The sequence below is a fragment of the Anopheles nili genome, chromosome 2 (genome assembly GCF_943737925.1).
Source record: "Anopheles nili chromosome 2, idAnoNiliSN_F5_01, whole genome shotgun sequence".
Taxonomy (NCBI): Eukaryota; Metazoa; Arthropoda; class Insecta; order Diptera; family Culicidae; genus Anopheles; species Anopheles nili.
Genome location: NC_071291.1, coordinates 77,449,667 through 77,471,921, shown reverse-complemented (window position 1 = coordinate 77,471,921; position 22,255 = coordinate 77,449,667). Strand labels below are relative to the sequence as shown.

General features: G+C 42.4%; 4 protein-coding genes across 4 annotated transcripts; all 4 read left to right on the top strand.

Annotated features, from left to right (window-relative positions):
• The first annotated feature begins 845 nt into the window (after positions 1 to 845).
• LOC128731577 (ubiquitin-protein ligase E3A) lies at positions 846 to 4,805 on the top strand. The gene is made up of 6 exons (XM_053824707.1): positions 846 to 889; positions 1,175 to 1,729; positions 1,819 to 2,770; positions 2,838 to 3,749; positions 3,821 to 4,286; positions 4,358 to 4,805. Exons 1-6 carry the CDS (start codon positions 846 to 848, stop codon positions 4,552 to 4,554), a joined length of 3,126 nt encoding a protein of 1,041 aa, XP_053680682.1. The 3' UTR covers positions 4,555 to 4,805.
• Positions 4,806 to 6,825: 2,020 nt separating this feature from the next.
• Positions 6,826 to 11,558, top strand: LOC128730226 (uncharacterized). Its single transcript, XM_053823260.1, has 7 exons — positions 6,826 to 6,923; positions 6,999 to 7,268; positions 7,867 to 8,177; positions 9,039 to 9,097; positions 9,208 to 9,331; positions 9,401 to 11,363; positions 11,429 to 11,558. The coding sequence occupies exons 1-7, from the start codon at positions 6,826 to 6,828 to the stop codon at positions 11,556 to 11,558; spliced, it is 2,955 nt and encodes a 984-aa protein (XP_053679235.1).
• Positions 11,559 to 12,164: 606 nt separating this feature from the next.
• LOC128730966 (regulator of microtubule dynamics protein 1-like) lies at positions 12,165 to 13,512 on the top strand. The gene is made up of 3 exons (XM_053824059.1): positions 12,165 to 12,311; positions 12,433 to 12,633; positions 12,704 to 13,512. Exons 1-3 carry the CDS (start codon positions 12,165 to 12,167, stop codon positions 13,298 to 13,300), a joined length of 945 nt encoding a protein of 314 aa, XP_053680034.1. The 3' UTR covers positions 13,301 to 13,512.
• A 3,312-nt stretch (positions 13,513 to 16,824) lies between these two features.
• Positions 16,825 to 21,255, top strand: LOC128731182 (uncharacterized). The gene is made up of 4 exons (XM_053824284.1): positions 16,825 to 17,629; positions 18,985 to 19,109; positions 19,186 to 19,519; positions 19,715 to 21,255. Exons 1-4 carry the CDS (start codon positions 16,825 to 16,827, stop codon positions 21,229 to 21,231), a joined length of 2,781 nt encoding a protein of 926 aa, XP_053680259.1. The 3' UTR covers positions 21,232 to 21,255.
• The last annotated feature ends 1,000 nt before the right edge of the window (positions 21,256 to 22,255 follow it).

Sequence of the window (22,255 nt, the reverse complement as noted above, 5' to 3'; positions counted from 1 at the left end):
AAAATCACATAACTTATGGACCTCTTTTTTTAGATTATGTATAGAGCTGCGTTTTGGTGTATCTTACACGCAAATCGCATCTTAGGCAACGAGCAATGATCTTATATACATTTTTCATCATACTGTAATCGATGTCTAATCACTTGGCTTTAAGCATAGCTACATTTGTTGAGAGTATAGAGAACATGGACTTTTGAAATATTTTTGATGTTAATATTTAAAAAACATCTTAATAATACGTTACATTTTATTACAATGTATTTAACGGCAGCATGTTTGACGGATAAGGAATTTGAACTTCAACTGACGTATTACACCTGACTTTGATGTCGCAAAGCGTATATGCGTGTGTTCTATTGTTTTGTACGGGTGCAGAATTTATACCAAAACTACCTATTCGCCGCCTTAACGCATTATAAGAAAAGATAGCATGAAATACACGGTACTCATTACGTCCCAGTGACTAGTTCTAGTATTTGCACGTTACGCTTATTTCGTAAATCGGGTTGAGAAGCCGGGACAGCTATCTTTCGGGTTCGTTCTTTAAACTCATCTCATCTCCTTGTGCAAGAAGAAGAAATACAACAACAGGTACGCTACCTGGTCCTGGAAATAGGTTGTACAAATTTTGGTAGCCTCACTGTGTAGATTCAACATTACTTGGTCATGCGGGATACTATTACCTGGTCCAATCTAAACTTCAAATCTGGTAACTAAGGCGATCCCGTACTAATTGTATTGCACATCGGAAACTGCATCCACTGCATGCAGTGCAACATTGCTTTTAGATCGACGTTCGAGAGTCCATCGTCGTTGAAATCCTTGGAAGCTGAGCCTATACTTTTATGAACGCTCCACAAGAAGAAAACCAATCGGATGACGATTCCAGGTAAGGTCAATGAGAAACGACCATGTGCTATATCTGTATAAATAGCCCTTTGTTGTTGCTGCTTCCTTTCTGCAGAATAGCAACGCTGTAAGGTCCTTTGTTTCGCTGTGATAATGAACATTTAAGGGCGTTTTAAATTCTTCTCAGAATGCATTCTTTATCCTAATAGTTGTGTTTTTTTACTAGAAGAATTCCCGTTTTGAGCATTCAAGTCATTTTGGGCAAATGTTCGCTCTGTTTTATTCAAACATTAATATTATCGCTAATCTAGAATTTTTTTTGTAGAATCGATGACGAATCGTCTTCTACAGGAAGCCAACCAAGCCAAAAAGAGGAGAGGAATAACAAAAGGCCGACAAAGCAAACTAGCCATACAACAGGATCTTCACCGCTGGCCTCATCATCCAGAACTCTAAATCGAGCAACTCGGGCGGATACTGCTGCCCGAACCGAAGAACAAGAAATGAAACGTGCCTCAGCGAAACAGCTTATCGAACGATATTTTTACCAATTGATGCAAGGTTGTGGAAATACTAACTGCTGCAACAAACACTGTGCCTCGAGTGGAAAGGTTGCCCAATTGACACCGAACGCTGCTGCGGCGCAGGCAATACAGCTTTTCTCACAAGAGGCACCACTTTGTTCGGAGTCTCAACCCTCGAAAGTAATTAAAACGGACAATTCTAGTGGGGCTAGTAGTAGCTTCACCTCTATCTCTCCATCTGCGGCCCAAGGGACGAGTAATGGTCCATTGCTACGTTCGCGGTCGCATTCGTCTAGAGATGACTCGATCTTGTCCGAAGAAAAGAACAAAGGCACAGAACGAATGGTGTGCGACAGGTGAGGATGGTTTCAATATTAGTCGTAGAGCACGTGGTACATGTGGCGATTAATTTTTCTCTTTGCAATGATTTTCTAATTCCTTATAGAACATTTGACGAAGATTCCATAGTAGATACTGCAAGTGAGAAGAGAATAGAAAAACGCATGCCTTCCAAAAAAGATCAGCCCCATGAACACGGCGTGAAAAGTAGCACCAATACTAGTGATCAACCAGCAGCAGATGTTGTATCGGCTGGTGTTTCGGTGTCAAACAACAATACTGTCGGTTCCAGGGGAACGATAGCTAAAGCGGAAACGGCTGAGTATCTAGACGAGAAAATACTACAAGAATTATCTGAAAAGTGCACTCTTGAATCCTCGGATGCGTTGCTCATACGTAAGCTTGGTGCAGTGTTTTCTTCATATCGTAAACTAGCTGCTAGTTTCCAGTTCAGTTCAGCAACATCCAGTATCGATAGGGTGCTAGCACGTGCCCCTCCCGGCGATTTACGTAACATGAAAAAAGAGGATTTACGTTCTCTAGAGGGAGATTTGGATAAGGATGAGGACAGTAAAGCACCTCCGGAATCGTTTCAGGATGTGTCCGATCCAGCTCACACCTCAGTTGACGTGGAATCAATCAGGCGCTCGATGAAAGTGCTATACTCTGGCCGTCCGTCCGTGTTCGGGCCAATCAACAATGCGCTTGAACTGCTCGGACAAACCCTTTCAAGGGATTTACATGTTGGGCTAACTACCAACGAAGATTTGGAATTGGCTATTACAGCTTTCGTTATAGCATTCGAAACCCTGCTCATTGGATCTGCAGACTGTTTGGAGGGATCATTTCCTCGGATTTGCGCTGCCGTAACCCACCTGCCCGTTTGGGCTCAGTGCCGATTGGTGCGTATATGGGCACAGCACTGCCAAGAGAGCATCCATCCACTGCTGCAGCAACTTCAGCAGCTAATAACCATATCAACTCTTTCGATTAATTCATACCGACACGCTCGTATTCAAGAACACGATGTGGTGTGTAACGCAACGAAAACTATGAAGGTGAGTAGATTCGAAAAAAACAAAACAGGATTTCGATAAACATTGTTTTCTTTCGAAAATTTCACAGTTAGTGTATTATTCAAACATTCTGGCGGGTGAGCTAGAACCAAAGCATTATCGGGAGTTAGACTTACGGGACACGTCGCAACAATCTTACGTTCCGCTGTACCCGGAAAATGATGAAATAATGATGATCGTAGAAGATCGCGGGACGCGTCAGAAGAAACTGGAAGATCCGCTGGTTAAGGAACTGGATGTGAATCCGCTTGACTGCCGAAAACCGTTGGTGCCATACGAGGAATTCTACAATGAACTTCTTTGCGATGTCGTTGAGATGGACCACGATTACCTAGTATATAAGAACATTGCGTCGGTTGAGAATGGTGGAATTTCGTTGCTCGGAAATGACCCATCGAAACAGTTTTGCTTCATGCAATACGCTTTCATTTTGACGCCAATCACGAAAACGCGTGCACTCTACTATGACTCGCGCATCCGCATGTACTCCGAGCGGAGGCTTAGCATTATGCATCAACAGCGCCAAAATAGCAGTAGTCTCCAGGCGATGAATCCTTACCTTAATCTGAAGATTCGGCGTGACCACATCATCGACGACGCATTAGTCGAGCTGGAGATAATCGCCATGTCAAACCCGAAGGATCTCAAAAAGCAGCTTGTGGTAGAGTTCACTGGCGAGCAAGGCATCGATGAAGGTGGTGTGTCGAAAGAGTTTTTCCAACTTATAATTGAAGAGATCTTCAACCCAGACTATGGCATGTTTGTGACGAACGAAGATTCTGCGACGGTTTGGTTCAATTCCATTTCGTTCGAAAATGAGGCGCAGTTCACCCTGATTGGCATTGTTCTGGGGTTGGCCATATATAACAACATCATTCTTGCGGTGAATTTCCCCATGGTGGTATATCGAAAATTGATGGGAATGAAGGGATCGTTCCTCGATCTGAAAGATCTTAATCCGGTAGGTGGTTTAGTCGTATCGGTGCTGGTATATCGAATGTGATTTTTAATCGGAATGCTTCTTGTTGCTAGGTCCTGTTCAACAGCTTGCAGTCTTTGCTCGATTACACCGACAGCGATATGGAGGAGGTGTTTATGCAAACGTTTAAGATTGGCTACCACGACGTCTTTGGGAATATGCTCGAGCACGAGCTGCGACCGGATGGTGACAAGATATTCGTTTCGCAGGACAACAAACAAGAGTTCGTGGAGCTGTACAGTGATTTTCTGCTAAATCAAAGCGTGGAGAAACAATTCAATGCGTTCCGGCGTGGCTTTCAAATGGTAACGGACGAAAGCCCGTTGCATCTTCTTTTTAGACCGGAAGAAGTGGAGCTCATCGTGTGTGGTAGCAAGGAGTTTGATTTTAACGAGCTCGAACAGTCCACCGAATATGAAGGCGGCTTCACTGTTGATTCGCAAACAATTAAGGATTTCTGGTCCATCGTGCACGGTCTTTCGATGGAAGCAAAACGTAAGCTGCTTCAATTCACCACAGGTAAGGCGCAGGGTATTTTAAAAATTAAGCATGACAGTAGATTGTAATTTTTGTTTGTTCTTCGCCACTAGGTTCTGATCGCGTTCCTGTCGGTGGTTTAAGTCGGTTAAAGTTGGTGATTGCTCGCAACGGCTCTGATTGCGACCGACTGCCAACGAGCCACACGTGTTTCAATGTGCTGCTGCTTCCTGAGTATGACTCTCGGGAAAAGCTGGAGGAACGACTGCTCAAGGCGATAAATTATTCGAAAGGATTTGGAATGCTTTAGAGTACTCATCGCTGGTACAAACTTCACCTCAGCTGTTCATTCTATGCTCCAAAAGAGACCGCTCATCCATGGCTCAAAACGTTTTGCGGAAATTTTTCTATTAAAGAAACCCCTTTGGACTGTTTTACAATGTTTTTAGTTTTGGTTTCATAAGAAAATACCAAGCAATTGGACCAAGTCGAATCTCTATACTTCCCATGAATGTTTTCGTTTTGTTTCAGAAATGTGAATAAGAATTAATAAATATCGTGCAAAATGGAAAAATAAATTAATTTCTAAACGAAGTAAAATTGTTCGTTTTTCTAAATTATTATTGTAGAAAAAACCTTTACTTTCATCGAGGGATTTTTTTAGATGGTGCTTGGTTTGGTTTCGTAGGAAAGTATCAAAGGATTAGACCAAGTTGGTTTTCCAAACATCCCATGAACGTTATCGTTTTGTTTCCGGATAATAAATGAATAAATATAATGCAATATGGGTAAATAAAATAATTTCTAATCGACGTAAATACGTTCGTGATAAAACTTATTTTTCTAAATTAAATGAAACCCTTCCTCGTTCGACTTTTCACTCACGACGCACGAAACCACATTTCATCAGATCCAGTACGAAAAGAACGACCGCCTGGCGCCGCTGAACGGAAGATTTTCGACGTCAAATTTCGCTATTGAAAACAGGCAAAAGATACTAGGAGATCATGTTTAAAAGAGGTTACATCGCGCCTGGTTCCTGTTCGCAATCGGTGATCTCGCTTCCACAATTTGCACATTTGATGGCTAGCTCTCTCTAGCATTATCAATCCACACCGGCACTCTCTCGGGGGCGTGATTATCTGCAACCTATCTCTTTTGCCCACGATCGCTTATCGTTCGTCGTGCACTATGAGATCATGGCACCCAAAAATCGTGAGAACATTATCTGACTTGAACGATTTAGCTGCATACATAAGTTTCATTTTGTATACAATAAAAAGATAAGAGCTTCATGCGCTAAATTTTTGTACCATAAATTGATATTTTCATAGCGTTGATGTACGAAAGTGAGTTGAATTGAAGGCATTAAAAGTACCTCTTTCATTTTCACACGTATTGCTCCATAGTGCAGCGCTGATCGATTACTCCAATCGCGTCCAGTACAAAAGATAAAAATGGCACCTTTTTCTTCGTTTTGCTCCCGCCTTCGTGTCAGTCGCCATTGTTATAATAATGTACCGATTTTGTTAGTATTCTTCTCCAAACAATGTTGAAAGCGATACTTAATCCAACTATCTTTATCATGTCACCAGCAACGAATGAAAGATCAATGAAAATAGTGTCGATCTCGATGACAAAAAGATTCCAAAAGTCCTGCGAAATTTGTAGGTATAACATCTTTCAACAAACCCGTACAACCACTGACTCCTTGATATAATGGGTAAGAAAAAGGATCAAAAAGAAGGAGAAAGGAGAAAGGAAACGAAACAAAACCTGTGAAAACTGATAGAACGACAAAGTAATGTTCAAAAGCAAGCTCGATCCGTGCGAAATCGGATAGACCAGCTAGTTTCAAATTAAAATGTGGTGTGCTTTTATGTTCCATCACTCGATCTAAATGAACAGAATCATTATCATTGGTTCATTATCACCATAAATTAGCGCACCTTTGGGCGGTTGGCGGCGTATCTTCCACATGGTTGAGTTATGTGTTCGAGAGAGTTGTTGAAACTTGTTCGTTTACTTCGAACGGCTGGTTGGAGTACCTCGCAACATAACAACCGCAGGGTGGCGAGAATACGGCAGCTAAGTTTTGTCTTTGCGTGCCGATGGCGCCGCTGTTTGCTGCTCGGCTGCAAGTGGCAAGCATAATTTATGCACCAAGCACGAACGCGTCATTTTATGGCTTTGAGTTTGGTTTGGTTTGAGGTTTCACTATACCCGCGAAACTGTAGAACCACACCGATGATAAGAAAACGCAATAGCAGCAGGATCCATACCCCTCATGTGATAAACTATAAGCAAAAGTGCTCAAATTCTTGCAACTGTACCAGTAATACTTGCATGAGTTATGAACTCTGAATTCCTTGCGCAAACAAAGGATTCACTCTCTCCCCAACATACGTCAGGTGTGTTTCGTACAGGGATCCGAGAATGTAGGCCATGTACCATTCTTAAAGCAGATGGACCCACTAGGTAACAAGTAGCGACCACGTGCATTTCTTCGCGGCAGCGAGTGCCACGAGAGGAACACGGAATCGCGGAATGCCGTGTAGCACTCTCGCAGCGCCTATTTACGATGTTTGCGTGTCGTAAGGCACCGCACCAGGTCCTTATCCGCGAAGGACAACGGGGTAACGAATTGGAAATTTCGCTGGCAGCGGATTCGGTGCCTTCGCCGGTCGTCCTTTGAAATCTCCTCCAGTCGTCAGTCGTCGTTGAAGGTATTCGGTTGTGACGATTCGCGGACAGCATTGCGGTCGAAACAGCCATGGTTTCGAATCACCTGTTTTACGTGAGCCGAGCGGATATATTTTCTGTGTACCCGGAAATATTGCGCGAGATTCTAGTGATCGAGGAGCTTTTGTTGCGCACTAAAACGATAACAGCGTTTGGGCACACGATCACGGCCACCGATCGTGTACCATTGCAGCTTCCGAGTGAATTCGAATGGCAACTGAAGCAATACTTTCGGCTATTAGAGCAACAGAAAAAAATTAACGCTGCAGCTGAACAAGGAATGTAAGTATGTGGTGATGTATCCTTAAAGTGTGTGCAATACAAACACGCAAGAGTAACACAAACTAGCTAAGGGCAAATCTAGCCTGAAAATATTTTGATGAACTGATTTTGTCACCTTCCGGACATGGGTTCAAATTGCACGTGGTTTGCACTGGTTTTATTTCCCAATCTATTAAAACACGCAAGTTATTTCCCTCATGAAACGGAGAATTTCCGCATTGCCCACCACGTGTTACTGCCCACTACCCCAAGCTGGCGTTTTGAACTGAATGTTCCAAATGCGATTTATCACTGAACATGCTTCTAAAACGTGAAAATAATTGATTCCTCAAGTCTGATTCCCGCCCAGCTTGAAACGGCCATTTTCTAGCAGCTTGAAAGGGTCTTGTTTCTTCCCATGGGAACAGTCGCATTGCGGTGCAGAATGGATTCCTTCGGGGTGGGTTGTACCATGCTATATAACCACTAAATAGTATTCAGGTCAACCAGGTTCGTTCTCGCTCAACTGTCACGATTCACACACTTCCCTTGCACGCACGGTAATTGCCTTTCACAAAGTATAAGTACTTCATTATTGCAACCCGTTTCTTTTGCGCAGACAGCTGAAGAGCTCCTTGGAGAAGGTCGACCATACCTACTGGGAGGTGAAGGCCAAGTCCATCGATGAGGTCGTTTCGCCAATGACTTCTCCCGCTTCCGGAGACTCATCCACGACCTTTCGGCGACGCCGGCGACTTTGCATCTTGGACAATCCGATCGACTTTTGCGATATTGCCGCCTACAACCAGTGGCGATTGGAGGATATCGTGCGAGCAGGAAAACTCCTACATAAACCTAAACTTCCGGTTGAGTTTGATGATGAGTATGAGATGCGGAAAGTGTACTCCATGATTTATGACGTATATCGCTGTAAGTATCGTATGTAATAGAGTATCTGGACGTCTCTCAAATTCCATATGATATTTTAATCATGCAAAAACAAGAAAAATATATTGAAAAAGTTATCAAACAGTTTGGTTATTTTTGCAATCAACGTCGCTTTCGATAGAAACCTACTATCGAGCGTGGTTGGTAGATCATCAACAAGTAATTCCTTATTTACAGTTGCACAACTATAGTTTTATAACTCCTAACAAAAGAATTCATAATCAAACATGGCGTTGGACCTGTTGCTGCAAGTTGTATCGTTTGAGAAACGAGAGATTGTACGATAATGCATATAAAGTAAATTGATTCCAGTTGTAATAGCTAGTCGTAACGTTTTCAGCTATGCTTGGTGGCTGGAACGGTGTCGGTATCTGAAATGGAAACTGATAAACCCCTGACATCGTCACCTTGGACCAACGGCTATAAAGATGTCATGAAAAGGGTGATATCTGGCTCATTTGCTTCTCATCGTTTGTCGCTGTTCTATTCTGTTACGAAATTTTTCCTTCGAAGGCAAAGGCGGGACCAGCAGTCGTTCAGCGAAACATCTCGTGTCTGCAAGCAATTCGATTACCATATTTGCACCATTCCTCTTTTTATAGCCAACGATTCCTGGTTCCTTGGCTAGTGTTGCGCCCATTCGTCCTGACCTATGTGAACTAGGGCTTTGTAAACAAAAACCAATCACCGGAGAGCTTGATTGGGGATATTTATTGGAAAGCAATAAGAAAGCATGGCATAAAATTTATGATATATCTCCCATTGCAACTATTTTAAGGGAAACTCGATGTATTGTGCGCTATAACGTGCACGGTTGAATTTTGTTTTGCTTCTATTTTGCAGTTAAACTGGTGCTTCAACAAGCTTTGCGGAATATTGGCTTCTACGAAAGCTATCCGACGGTAAGTTGGCAAAATCAGTGGCATAAATCGTCGCATTGATCGGTTTCTCTATTCCCATGGCTTGATACTTCAGGCTCTGCAATTTTATGTTGCTTACTTTTCCTCTACAGCTTACCCATGAAACAACTCGCGTTTGGTTGCTGCTTTACGATATGTACCTTCGAAAGTTCATCAAGCGCGAACCGGACACGGCATCCCAGAAGGATCAACTATTCCACGAGGCACATTTGTTGGGTAAATGAATGACGAAATTATGTGTCCTCCAGCCCGAGTACTAACTACTAAAACTATATTTCATAACAGAAATCGAAAGATGTCTCGAGCAGAACAGCGTTAAAATAGCTGCTGCCCTTACGCGAATTCGAATCCAAAATAGCGCCTACAACATGCAAAGCCTGTTGCCGCTGCACCTTCAAGACGATAAAGTGGCCATCGTTGTTTCCAATCCCATCATAACGGGCTGGATCAACACATTTCGTATCCGAACGAAACAGGAAGCAAATGAAATTCTGAAGCAGCTGGGATTCGACCTGATCGAGCAGGCGGCTGTTACTAACTTCCAGAGCCTGCTGAATCTCTTCAGTCCACGGGAGAAGCCTGGATACGTCCCACTATCGATAAACCGCTATAAATGGGATCGCTTGTGTCCACAAGTGCTCTTCATCTATCCCGAAGACCGGTCGCAATTTGTTCAAACAAGTATTTTTAGCGAACATCAGTTTATCATACAGGATCGGTCCTTTACCATCGGGCCAACCGTGTTCTCGAATCTACTCGATTACTTCGAAGTACAAGGGGATGTGTTACAAACGCACATAGCTTCACCACGCACAACTGCGTACCTGGCTTCGCTTTTGGCCAATTGTAATCGTGTGCGAAACTTTGTTGCCTTTGGATGCGGAGCTAGGTTAAAAGAGTATCGGGAGTACATGGCCAAACTTGGCGTAAGCAACGTGAAGCTTTTCGCTGAAGCTTTTTCTGACATTCCCCATGGCTCTCCGGTGGTAGATAAAGTGGTGGGCATCTTAGCAAATCCGCCAAGCTCGTACAGTGCCGTTAGCGATCCGATCGATCTGATTTGCAGTCGAGGTGGTGATCTGTCCATGCTGGAAATGTTATCTGAATCTGAAATGACAGATGACAGCCGACGGCGGGTTACTAAGTTACTTGAGAAGCAACGAGAGACACTCAAGATAGCCATGTCACGGCCGCAGGTTCAGTTCATACTCTATCAAACGCACTCCATTGTGGAGACGGAAAATGACGTCATGGTGCAACAGGCAGTAGAATACACCAACCAGAAGGCGTTTGATGTGCATTACAAGGCTATGAAGGAACGAGAGATGGCGGCGTTAGCGGAGGCAGCCGGAAACACGTTGGTTAATAGGTTGCTTGGGAGGCCGGATATCAACACTCGAAATGCGCTAAAAAGTGCTGATGTATCTGACGGAGATCGCGATGGTGTCGATAGTGGAGCGGAAGGCTTGAGTCCACGCAAAAACTCTGCAGAAGACGTGAACGTCCCTTTGTCCGATCAATTCGAGGTGGTTGAATTGCCAGATTTCTGTCCACAGAAAGATAGCTGCTTGGATTTCAAAGAATGTGGCGTCTTTTTATCGTTAATTAAACGCAAAGAAGTCATCAGACTAGATTCGAAGTATCTCATCAAGATCGCGGAGTTACGGGGCATTTTTGGAGACGGCAACAATGAGCCACGTATCAATGTGAAGGTTACGAAGCGTTCGGAACGAAAATCAGAAGAACAAGAGGGTCACGATTTTCAAAACCGGAAGAAACGCCTCAAACGACGTGGTAGCAATATGGATTCTTTAATTTCCCGCCTCAACACGCCAACACAAGCTTCGCTCAAACGAGGTCATCATCACCGGATGTCCTCAGTGGAGCACAAGTTCATGTTCTTCGATGCCTACCGCGAATGGTGTCCTAAATATGCGAATCGAAGCGAGAACAATCTGAGCGTTCTTTCTGATGATCGTTCGTCCACGAGCACTATCGCACGTGCGCGCATTTGGTGGAAAACGACAATTCACCACGTTCTTCGGAGGGTGAGGTTTTCACGAATGGGTGGACAAGAAAATACATCTGATCTTCCTCCCTTGATTCTGCGTCGCTATCCCATCGGATGTCGGCTTGGCATAAGTGGCGAAAATGAAACTAAAATGTTTCGCTGTGGTCATTATAATCGTATGCCTTATCCGCTTCCTGTTCGAGTCTTAGAATTTCGGCAATATAACTCAGAAAACAGGTACCAATAAATCTTGGTGTGTGATTATTCAACAGTTTTTGATTATATCATGATTTTGTTTTTAGCTTATTGCATCAAACCACCGCACTAGATATGGACTGTTCATCAAAGCAAGCAAGGTTAAGTCGACAAAATGCCCTTACCACTAGTGCTTCTGGACAACGTGTTCGTCTACGTTCCTCGCTATCTTGCTAAGGCAATAACAATTTTCAAGTAATTATTTGTTGGTATTGTAAGACAATCGTTCGTTAGGAACAAAATTTTCAAGAAAATGCAAATAATCTTGAAATTAGTAATAAAAATAATCTAGTACAATAATCTGAAAAAGTACTCAAAATAAAGCAAATATTATCCATTCGTTGAAGACCTTCATTTTTGCTGACAATAATAAAATAAAACAAAATCATTAAATTTGTTAAAGAAATAGAAAAGCTTTTGTATCTTCATATATTAAATTTTTGATTAATTTTCAAAATCAACTTACCAAACTATTTTTGTAGTGAGAGTAACCCTGTCTTTTGAGTGCTTGTAATGTTGGAGAAGCAAAAGAAAGGGGGTTATGACTTTTCATGATTCGCCTGCTCGTTATCAGGGTTTTACAGAAAATCCCGCAGCAGCACAAAGCTTTATCCTCATCGATATCGAAGGGCGATAGTAATTTTAGTTTTATTTCGCTTACGCAACGGAGCAGCGTCAGTCTGCCGAAGGAAAGCATAACTACTGCATGAAGTTTCCGATCGACAGCAAACAGCTGTTTCTATTATTGTTGTTGTTGAACAAGTTCAAAGTGGCAAACGTAGTATGATTGGACAGAACGGTGGTATCATCATTCTTCAACGGTACGGCCGATTACTAATCAACGCGTTGCGCCTTACAAAACAAGTGGTAAACGATCGCAAGAGGCCTTTGTTCTTCAGACAACTGCAAGGGGCTGGCAGCAAACAAAAGGTATTATTTTGAATACTATCGTGCGTAGCGACCGCATCGACATACAAAGTGATCTCCAGAAGTATATATAAAAATCAGTTCGCTGCTGACCGCTTCAAGTGTTGAAAATTTTTTCCTGCAGTCTACTGTTCTGGTGCGACCGCTCCTCTTCGTGACATCGTACTCATTATTTTCAGCCAAGGAAACCAAGGCGGAAGGCACTAAAGTCACTAAAATGGCCGGAGAAGGTGTAAAATCGCTTAGTGAGACCATTCAGCACGCAGATCAGCTTTTTGATGAAAACAATTTCCAAGAAGCATATGATCTCTTGCAAAACTATACGGTTAGTTTTATTATGATGCAGTGTTGTGGGTTTTGAAGTAACCCTAGTATATATTCTTCTGTCGTTCCAGCCGCAAGATACGTACGACATAAAGTGGCGGCTTGCCCGTTGCACCTTCTCGTTGTCGAAATCGCAGCCTAGCCCTCGAAAGGAAGAGTTGGTCCGTGAGGCATTTGCTTATGCGGGTGAAGCACTGAAATTGAACGATGGTGACTTTGCTTCCCATAAGTGGTATTCTATTCTTCTGGATGCGAAGAGTAGTTTGGACGGAGTAAAAGAGCGCATCACGCAGCTGGAGACAGTAAAAAAACATATGCAGCGTGCGGTTGAATTGAACCCGAATGATCCTACCAGTTGGTACATTCTGGGCCATTTCTACTTTGGTTTGGCTGATCTTCCGTGGTACCAGCGCAAGATAGTATCCACAATCTTTGCGACACCGCCAACCGGAACATACGAGCAAGCGCTGGAATGCTTTGAAAAGGCGGAAGCGAGTCAACCAAATTTTTACTCCATGAACCATCTTATGATGGCCAAAACATACCAAGCCTTAAAGCAAGCAGAAAAGGCAAAAGAATTCATGACACTAGCTGCCAATGTTGCAGTGTTAAATGAGGACGACAAACAGTGCAAAGAAGAGGCCACAAAATTGTTGAAGAAAATGTAACCACGGGAACAGAATCTTGGAAAAGGGTGCTATTGGTTGTGGGGAAAGAATGAATGTATTTTTATAATACTATTTGATATTTTTTTCGATATATGCTTTGCTGAAACCAATAAATAGAGTCATTCCAACTAACGAAATTAAGTATAACTTCTTTACGGTCACGGTTATGATATGCATTCGATTATGAACGGCGATAATCGATATTGATTATAAACAATATACCAACGGATTAGTACGATTTTGATGAGGTACTGCAATATATAAACAACGATATGCCTGTTGAGTTGAAATTTTGTTTGTATTACACGGATGATTGATTATAAATTCAATTATTGTATACGTGGAACGGATATATTGTTTTAATTTTTACCTCCGTTATAGTTTTATCTGCATTTTTTTTGTAAATTCAAATATGTGGCATAGGCAAAAAGTCTTTCATTAGTTAATAGTCTTAAAAAAGACTTTTAAATTATTATTTTTTGTTTCACATAGCTTCGATTCACGTTATAAACTCTTGAAATTGTAGAAACTCTTCTCCATCCTGATCGATTTGGACCGGCATCAAATAGCATCATTCTCTTCGTTCAAAGTTAGCTGATGTGTTAACCAACGCCAAACCACGTATTTCACGTGCCAACCAACCACGTGTTCACTGAAAATAATACAATAAGAACATATTAAAAAGAGTTAAAGGTTTTTAATTCATGGAAATGAAAAAGAGTTTTCTATAATGCTGTATTTTGGGCTTTCGAGTCTCATAGTGCATCCATTCAAAACATTTCAAGCGTTGAATCAAGCACATTAAACTATTAGCACGCATGACAAAAAAAATGAAACCATTAAGGCTGTCAAAATAGGTGAAGCGCTTGCACACTGAAAAAGTTAAAGTAAGTTAAGCTAAAAATTAAGTGTAAAAGTCCTACTGTTATGAAAATCTACTTTGTGAATAAGTTAGTAAGATTTCCCCGCAATCGAAGGTCGATTAGGAACCCGATTCCAAATATCAGGCATCCTGTGGCGTATATCGTGGCCGAGGCGCTCAGCTATAAAAAAGAATAAGAAAAAGAAGGAGCTGATTTTTCACCTCAAAACTCCGGGATTGTTTTATTTTAATGTTTTGGAACAGTGGAACTGGCATTGAAAAAAATCTTTGAAAACATTTATACAAATCTGTAGCGTGAGGGATTATCGCGCGTATTTTCCTAAGCGTTTGCGTTCGGTACAAGTTGTGAAAAGTTGGTCAGATTGGCCTATAGCTGTGCTAGTGTTTGGTGCGCTGTTGTACGCGGTACAGTTGCGCTAAATGCGGCGGCTCTCGTTGCCTATTTTACTACTGCAAAAGTTTGTTTAGGTTCAATAGATGGCTAAGAAGGCAATATGTCGGAAGTATGTGCCGTTGCTAATGCCTTAATGTGGCAAGTTTCAGAAGTTTTAAACTAGCTTTTTAGCGAATCATAGCTGCATCGTCTTCCTTTTTGGCAAGTGAGGGAGTATGTGTGCGTACGCGTGGTGTGACACGGTAAATGTGGTTGGGCACACGCGTGAGGATCAAGTGTGTCTGGTCAAATAATCTTTTTGGTTATTTCCTTTTGAGCATGGAAAAGTTGTATTCGATGGTGTTTCAAAGTGGAAGAAATAAATTGCGACGAATAGGGGGGCAACCCGTAGCATAAAAGACGCTTGAAAAGAAGTAAAAACATAAATGCGATTTCAATAGTTGTTACGTGTTCGTTTAAATGTATGATATCAAAGTTCCTATGTGGCAGTGTCCAATGAATCTTGCATCGGTGAAGAGGAATTTAAAAGATTGCAAAAAAAACTGGAAAAGCGCAATTTCGATGAATTACAACCATGTTGAGGCGTCGTCATCAATGATCTTGATGTAGTGTGCATTTGTGTAAGTGTGCGCTCTCGCGTGTGCGAATGAGGAGGGAAGGGTAACGGGCTCAGGGGTGGCTGGTGAAAGGAACGGCTGTGAAGGGATCTGGATTGAAAGAAACCGCCGGGAAGTAGGGCAGAATGAACTGAACGAAATCGTTGAGAGAACCGCGCGCGGGAAAGCAATACGAAAGCAAAAGAAAATGAGCTGTGCCAGTGGTGAGAGGGAATCGGCCCTCAATGAGAGAGCGGGAAAATGGTGAGCATACATCCTGTGCCACCCACAGTAGAAAGAGTGAGAGACAATGATAAAGGAAGAAGCATAAATAGGTAAAAAAAATACCAGAGAAGGCGAATGCCGTAATTTGAAGTCTCCAATCTCACGAACCATTCACGCACACCTGTACGAAAGAGAGCGTGAGTGTGCGTACGGAGAATGCGAAAGGCAAAACATGAAAAAATGATTAAATAAAAGAAAAATAAGCACTTAGAAGCAACGCAAAAATCGCAAATATATCATCCGTGATTTCGGTTTCACGATTGTTTTGTCATTATTTTTTTCGTGTACAGTTGAAGGAGGTATGCCGAGTAGTAATAGGCTGACCAAACCTCCAAATCGCTACTCTATAGCTAACTCTAGTAGACACCAAAATCATCCAGCTCATATGCTCCCCCTGACACGTTTGCGTAGTGCAAAGGAGAAACATGCTCGGCAGAGTAACATAAACGAAAACGAAAGAACGCTTCTACATGGAGCGTATGTCTAACAGTGTATCAAAGGGCGGAATTCTATAGTTCTATCATCCGGAAAATAAGAGGGCGGCAAAACGCACTAGGGTTTTAGACGGCTGGATCCTCCAGTAGTGTTCTTCGGCAGGTGTGTGGTTGAGGGCGGTAACGTGACGTATTGTGTTTGCTGGATTCGTCGGCATGTGTAAGCGTAATGTATGATTGCATTTCTATGCAATTGTTTTGGTCTAAGCAACCATCTGCTGAGTAGCCAAAAACATTTAGATACTATTACAACAAAGGTGTCGAGTGTCGCGTGAAATGAGATATTCAAACAGATATTCTGTTCGTTTGCGCCGATTAATTACCCGCAAACAGTCAATTGTTATGTGCTACATATATGCTTCCTATTCTACATTTTCTTTTACTTTCAGCTCAGAGAACATATTTACGTTAGAACGAAAACATTAAAAAAAGTGCGAACAGTGTGTTGTGGTCGTGATATTGTGGCGGCTAGATCTTAATTCTCCCAAGCCAATTCAACATTAAATGCAATACGGCGGGTGAATGCATTGAATGTGCATTTGTGTGCGGAACGAGCAATAAGAGTTAGCTGAAAGGACAAATTATGAGCATTGGTGCTCGATGGCGACAGAGTGATTTGTACGAGTCTTTGAAAAGCGATAACTTCAACTCCAGGATAACAATCGGGTCCGGGCCTGGGGGCTCATTACCGGCTCCGGTATTTAGACATTATCGGACAAATTGTTGACTTGGTTTGACGTGGAGAATATTTTGTTTAGGTTAGTCACCGCGTGGTGCGAAGTGTATTTGTTGATTGACCGGTAGAAATATTCAAGTGTGTGGGAATACGATAAACACGACACGGATACGGAAAAATTAACAGTGATTGAGCGATGAGTGCCCCTGAAGACACCACTGTTACTGCACAACTTGCTCCCGATAATCATTTCCAGCAAAATGTGCAACCATCAGGAGCGTCCACTTTTTCGCTTGCTCCAGCAACATCAGCGCCAGGAACAACGCCATCTCCAACAGCGTCAGTAACAGCAGCAACAGCAGCGGTTACGAATGCTGCCTCGCCTTCAGTTACCACGCTGAGTGTTGCTGTAGCAGCCAACGGAAGCGGTGCTTGCTCATCAGTCACCTCTCCCGCCAACAACGGAAGCAATAGCGGCCACAACAGCAACAGTGAATGTCCCATAAACAAAGAACCCACTGCCTCCTACAGCATTAACAATACTGCAGCTCCTGATGGAAGCAATAACAATGGAGCCAGTGTCCAGGGCGATGCTACCGATGCTACAAGCAGTTGTGATTCAGAAAAGGTAGCAGCAGACGATTCCAGCTCCCTCGTGGTCGGCTGTTCTAGCTCTGATAATGCTGTTGTTGGTGCCGCCACGTCAGACAGTGGAACATCAATAGAACCCAGCTCGTCTGGTAGGGCATCAACACCTATTACGACGTTCTCTCCGATCTCTGCGGCATCCATAGTTGGGGATACCACGGCGGCGAAGCCATTAACAGTGTCCGCAAGTACATCGTCGGTGGTTAGTGCTAATGCCGCCCCAGCGGTAACAAACGGAGGTGGAGGAAGCAGTACTGATCGCGTACTAATGCCACCTGGTAGTACAAGCACAATTCGCGGTCGCGAAGTGGCTGACAAACACTCACTGGAATACCACTGCCGAATGCTCGAGGGTAATAAAAAATTACATATTTTATATATTAACTATTGCATTATCCAAGCAAAATGCATGTTACAAAGTGCCAACAGAAATATGTTTTTCGGTTGTCGAAAATAGAGAAAAATCAATGCAGATGATTTGTTTTTAGTTATCATAGGCTATTAGCCACCCATAAGCTGCTGAGTATTGTATTTCCGCAGAGTTTAGTCAAAATTTATTAAACGATTGATGTAATGACTATAGATTTCAAAACATAACTGCTTTAAATGGTGTTATGCAGTTTGTAGCTTAAACAGTGATAATTTTTTAGATAAAATGAAGCTCATATACAATCGTTTTTGGTTTACTAATAGTTACTTAATCGATCCTCGCTTTTGTCAAAGCCGGCGTCGGGCGCGGAATTTGTACTGGTAGTTGTTGATGAAAAGAGGATAAAAATCCTCAAGTGTGAACACAAGTAATGTTGCGCTGGCGCACAAACAATTCGGAATCATGCTCTACCTCCCAGAAAGCACGGAATGCTCTCTGGTTTTATTTACTGGGTTTGGTGCGATTGTGTGGGTCCTATCAGTGATGCTACTCTTTCTGTATCGCATCGTATCAAAATTGTTTGCTGGGTTGGTCCTTAGAGCTTACAAGAAAACATGATGGTTAATGTTAGGAGACATTCATTTATCGTTTAATTCATCTACACGTTTGAATGCTAACAGCAGCGATTCTGCGGAATGATTTCAATGCATCGATATTATATATATATATATATATATATATATATATATATATATATATATATATATATATATATATATATATATATATATATATATATATATATATATATATATATTAATCTTATTAAATACTGACAAATGGTATATTGGTTGCTGAACATATGTTTACAGAATTCTCGTAGTAAATGCACGAAGAAAATTTTCGTCAAGTAACTATTTTAAATTAGCTAATGCTTCTAGGTTACAGGATAATTTTCAAAATTATTTAGCAGTCTTGTTGAAAATCGACAATATTGTGATTTATTATGTTGAACTTTTAAGATAGTAATTGCTTCTTTCGTTATTTGATTTAAAAATGTAAACTGTTCATCGTGAGGGATATTCTTAGGTGAAACTGGATCTATATCAAGTATATGTTTCAGGAAGCGCGGTTGGTGTGCGTGTGAGAAGTAAAAGCCACGTGTTATCAAGGCATAGTGTGTAAGGATTTATATAAAAATGACGTAAAGATCTAATCATATTGTATATTATTGGAAAGTGCTATAGGTGCTACGATATAAATTTGACTACATTTAATTGTGTTGGGGTTATCAATTTTTTAAAACAAATGTTTCTTTTTTCTCATTGAATGATTCAGAGGAGTTGCACTCGGTGAAGGAGTCCGAAGCAAAAATCAAACAACAGTATAGCGAGTCTCAACGTCGGGAGCGCATTTTGGCTCGCCGGCTTGCGGTTAAAGAGCAGGAAATGCAAGACTATGCGGTAAGTGTGGTGAAGTGTGTTATCTATCCGCTCGTGGAAATATTGTAGAGAAAAATATAACACATTTTGCTTTCAGGGTCAAATTGCTGAACTTAAATCTGCACAAGCGCCTGGTCCAGCAGCACTGCGATCGGCTTTACTGGATCCTGCTGTTAATATACTCTTTCAGAAGCTCAAAGCGGAGCTCCAAGCTACTAAGGCAAAGTTAGAAGAGACACAAAACGAGCTATCGGCGTGGAAATTTACGCCAGATTCGAATACCGGCAAGCGATTGATGGCCAAGTGTCGTCTGTTGTACCAAGAGAATGAGGAGCTGGGCAAAATGACATCGAACGGACGGTTAGCGAAGCTCGAGAGCGAACTTGCTTTGCAGAAGAGCTACAATGAGGAGGTGAAGAAATCCCAGCTAGGTACGTATTGAGCAATAAGGTTTGGCAATGCACAATAAAGTTTAAGTTAGGGCCAATTCACAATTTTCAAATGTTTTAATACTGGTTGAAAGTGAATTATGTTTTACTATGTAACATTAGTGATCAGGCTTTACTAGTGTGTTAAATACACCGCAAGGATGTTTGAATAATTCGTTCTTTAATCGACTTTTACAGAGTTGGATGATTTTCTTCAAGAATTGGATGAGGATGTTGAGGGCATGCAGGGCACGATTGTGTTTCTTCAACAGGAGCTAAAACAAACAAAGGACTCGCGGGACGAGCTGGAAAAGGAGCTTGTTCAACTTCGCACATACATGACCGCCAACCTCGGACCTTTCTCCAGCAGCGCCACCAATCCTACGAGTGGTAGCACACCCACGGATGAGCGCAACTCGACAATGATGCTTCTGATGGAAGCGCAGGACAGCAATAGCAACAGCAACAGTCACAGTCACGGTGCCTACCACCACCCAGAGGGCGGTGGTCCCGACAGCATCGGTGGTGATGGTGGTGGCGGAGACGACGGTAGTGGAGTTGGTGATATAGGAGCCGGTATTACCCCGATCTATTTAGTGAATGGTGGCGGCACCGTCAGCAGTGTTGCCAGCAGCAGACTGGTGAATAAAAGTTCAAGTAGTGATGATCAAGATATGATGGTGTACAGCAATCGGACGCACTGTGGTGGCGTAGTTACGAATAGCGTTGAGTTACGAACTACACCGACAACCGGGGGCGGCGTATTGTCAGCACTGGCTCCATCAGCAGTGCCACCAACATCTGCCTCTGACCAGACCGTCATCAACAGCAGCAGTAGCAGCAGCAGTAACACGACAGCAGTGAATGGTACGTCCATTGCAGTTGCAGCAGTAGGTCGTGGTGGTGAATCGTTAGTTAATGAACTTAAAGATCCGTTGCTACTCAGTTCGGATGGTGATGGCAACAGTAGCGCCCAAAGCGGTAGAACTAGCGACGGCAATATTGGTAGCAATAGTGGTGGCAACGACTTTGTCACCAGCGGTAACAGTGTGAATAGTACGAGCAGCAACAGCGCTGCGGTAAAGCAGCACCAACAACAGCAGCAACAACAACAACAACCGAGATCAAACAATAACGGTGGACGAAACGGTGGACGAACAACAGTGGCTGCTAGGAAGCGCAATTATAACGATACCGAGGTTGATTCGGTAGACCCCCTGCAAACCGATGGCAGTGCTAGTGTCGTAGTTGGTGTTGTTGGTGAAGCATTCGGAAACGAAAGTGTTGATGGTGGTGTGCTAGTGGGGGATGGTAGTGTTGCAGATGTTAGTGCTAGTGCTGGTGTTCTTGGGGTTGCGAATGGGAAGCTGTTGAATGCTACGGACGGTTCACTCCTGCCCGATCAGCAGGATGTCGAAACGAACAGCAACAAACGCATGACACGGTCGGGTAAGGGCAAAGCAGTGTCTTCATCTTCGATGTCGACCACGGCGTCCAGTATACAGTCCTCTTCGTCGACGTCTGTCAACGCTTCAAACGTTTTAATGACGAGTGCCGCGAAAAAGCTCCGGAGAGGTTCCGTCGCTCCAGATGATGAAAAAGACCCATTGGGCGAAACTCTGCTACCACAACAGCAGACGCAGCAACAACAATCGCAGCAACCACATCTTCACCATTCGCAGCAAACGATATCGTCGACCAACGGGTCGAATTAAGCACCAAGGCAAACCCCGGGCAATGTGGTGTTTCGTGTTAGACACGAATATTTTCTTTCGCAAGATTGTGAATAGCGAAAGAGCGATAACGGAACGGTAGAAAAGCGTTTCAGTGCACAGCAGAGCACTAGCTGAGACAGAATATATATCACCTATTTTGAGGACCTGTAAAAGTAAGAGAAAGTCGTGACCCACGGACGAAACATTTTTGAGCGTATTCAGTACTAAACAAAATACTACTACGCGCCTGAGCGTACTCCCGCTTCAAGTAGGGAAATCCGGCGAACAACTTTCGTCCAGTAAGTGCTAACATGCGGAACAAAGTAGCAGGTACAGTTCATTTTAAATAACAATAAACAAACAGTTTGCAAACTAAAGGAGAATTCAAACGGGGGTACCAATCATGAATAGAGGGAGAAATCATGCAAGAACATTGTAGGGTGATGTAAATGAAACATGAAACACAAGAAAACAAGACGAAAAGCTGCTGAATAAAGAAATTAATTAAGTAATATAAGTTCTGTAAAGACTCCCATTTGTTTCTTTTCTTCACTCTTTCTCTCTCTTGCTCTTTCATTTAAAAAAATTGGTTATCATACGAGAAAAAGCAGTATAAAACTGTTTCTTGTGAAAAAGAGTAAATTTGATTCATCTAATTATCTTTTGTTTTTCAACCAAGACGGATTACATTTTTTGTTTGCTTCATTATAAGCAAGTGTATTGTGTTCAGAAAATGTGTGGCTAGATTTTCTAAATATTTCTGTAAAATCAAAGATTCTAATAGAAAGAAATCACTGCTAGGAGAGCATGAAGAATTATTTTTGTGGTTCTTATTTTTGCAGCTTTTTTACTTGTCTCAAAGGGGAAATAGTATTGAATTGTCAGATTATTATTCAGCGTTCCTGTTTTGTAAAGTTTTGTGGTAAAATTGTCAAACATGTAGTGACGGCCAAATCTCGGAAATGTCGATAAGATTTCTCCTGGATCTTGCCTGCATGGTTTGAATGTGTAGATCTCGTCCATT

Excerpts from the sequence above, each read along its gene's own strand:
- LOC128730966 (XM_053824059.1), top strand. The coding sequence starts at position 12,165 with ATGATTGGACAGAACGGTGGTATCATCATTCTTCAACGGTACGGCCGA. Across the intron at positions 12,312-12,432 it reads GGGCTGGCAGCAAACAAAAG|TCTACTGTTCTGGTGCGACC; the intron begins GTATTATTTTGA and ends TTTTTCCTGCAG. Across the intron at positions 12,634-12,703 it reads ATCTCTTGCAAAACTATACG|CCGCAAGATACGTACGACAT; the intron begins GTTAGTTTTATT and ends CTGTCGTTCCAG.
- LOC128730226 (XM_053823260.1), top strand. The coding sequence starts at position 6,826 with ATGTTTGCGTGTCGTAAGGCACCGCACCAGGTCCTTATCCGCGAAGGA. Across the intron at positions 7,269-7,866 it reads GCTGCAGCTGAACAAGGAAT|ACAGCTGAAGAGCTCCTTGG; the intron begins GTAAGTATGTGG and ends TCTTTTGCGCAG. Across the intron at positions 9,098-9,207 it reads TCTACGAAAGCTATCCGACG|CTTACCCATGAAACAACTCG; the intron begins GTAAGTTGGCAA and ends TTTCCTCTACAG.
- LOC128731182 (XM_053824284.1), top strand. The coding sequence starts at position 16,825 with ATGAGTGCCCCTGAAGACACCACTGTTACTGCACAACTTGCTCCCGAT. Across the intron at positions 17,630-18,984 it reads CCACTGCCGAATGCTCGAGG|AGGAGTTGCACTCGGTGAAG; the intron begins GTAATAAAAAAT and ends TGAATGATTCAG. Across the intron at positions 19,110-19,185 it reads AGGAAATGCAAGACTATGCG|GGTCAAATTGCTGAACTTAA; the intron begins GTAAGTGTGGTG and ends TTTTGCTTTCAG.
- LOC128731577 (XM_053824707.1), top strand. The coding sequence starts at position 846 with ATGAACGCTCCACAAGAAGAAAACCAATCGGATGACGATTCCAG. Across the intron at positions 890-1,174 it reads CAATCGGATGACGATTCCAG|AATCGATGACGAATCGTCTT; the intron begins GTAAGGTCAATG and ends TTTTTTTTGTAG. Across the intron at positions 2,771-2,837 it reads ACGCAACGAAAACTATGAAG|TTAGTGTATTATTCAAACAT; the intron begins GTGAGTAGATTC and ends AAAATTTCACAG.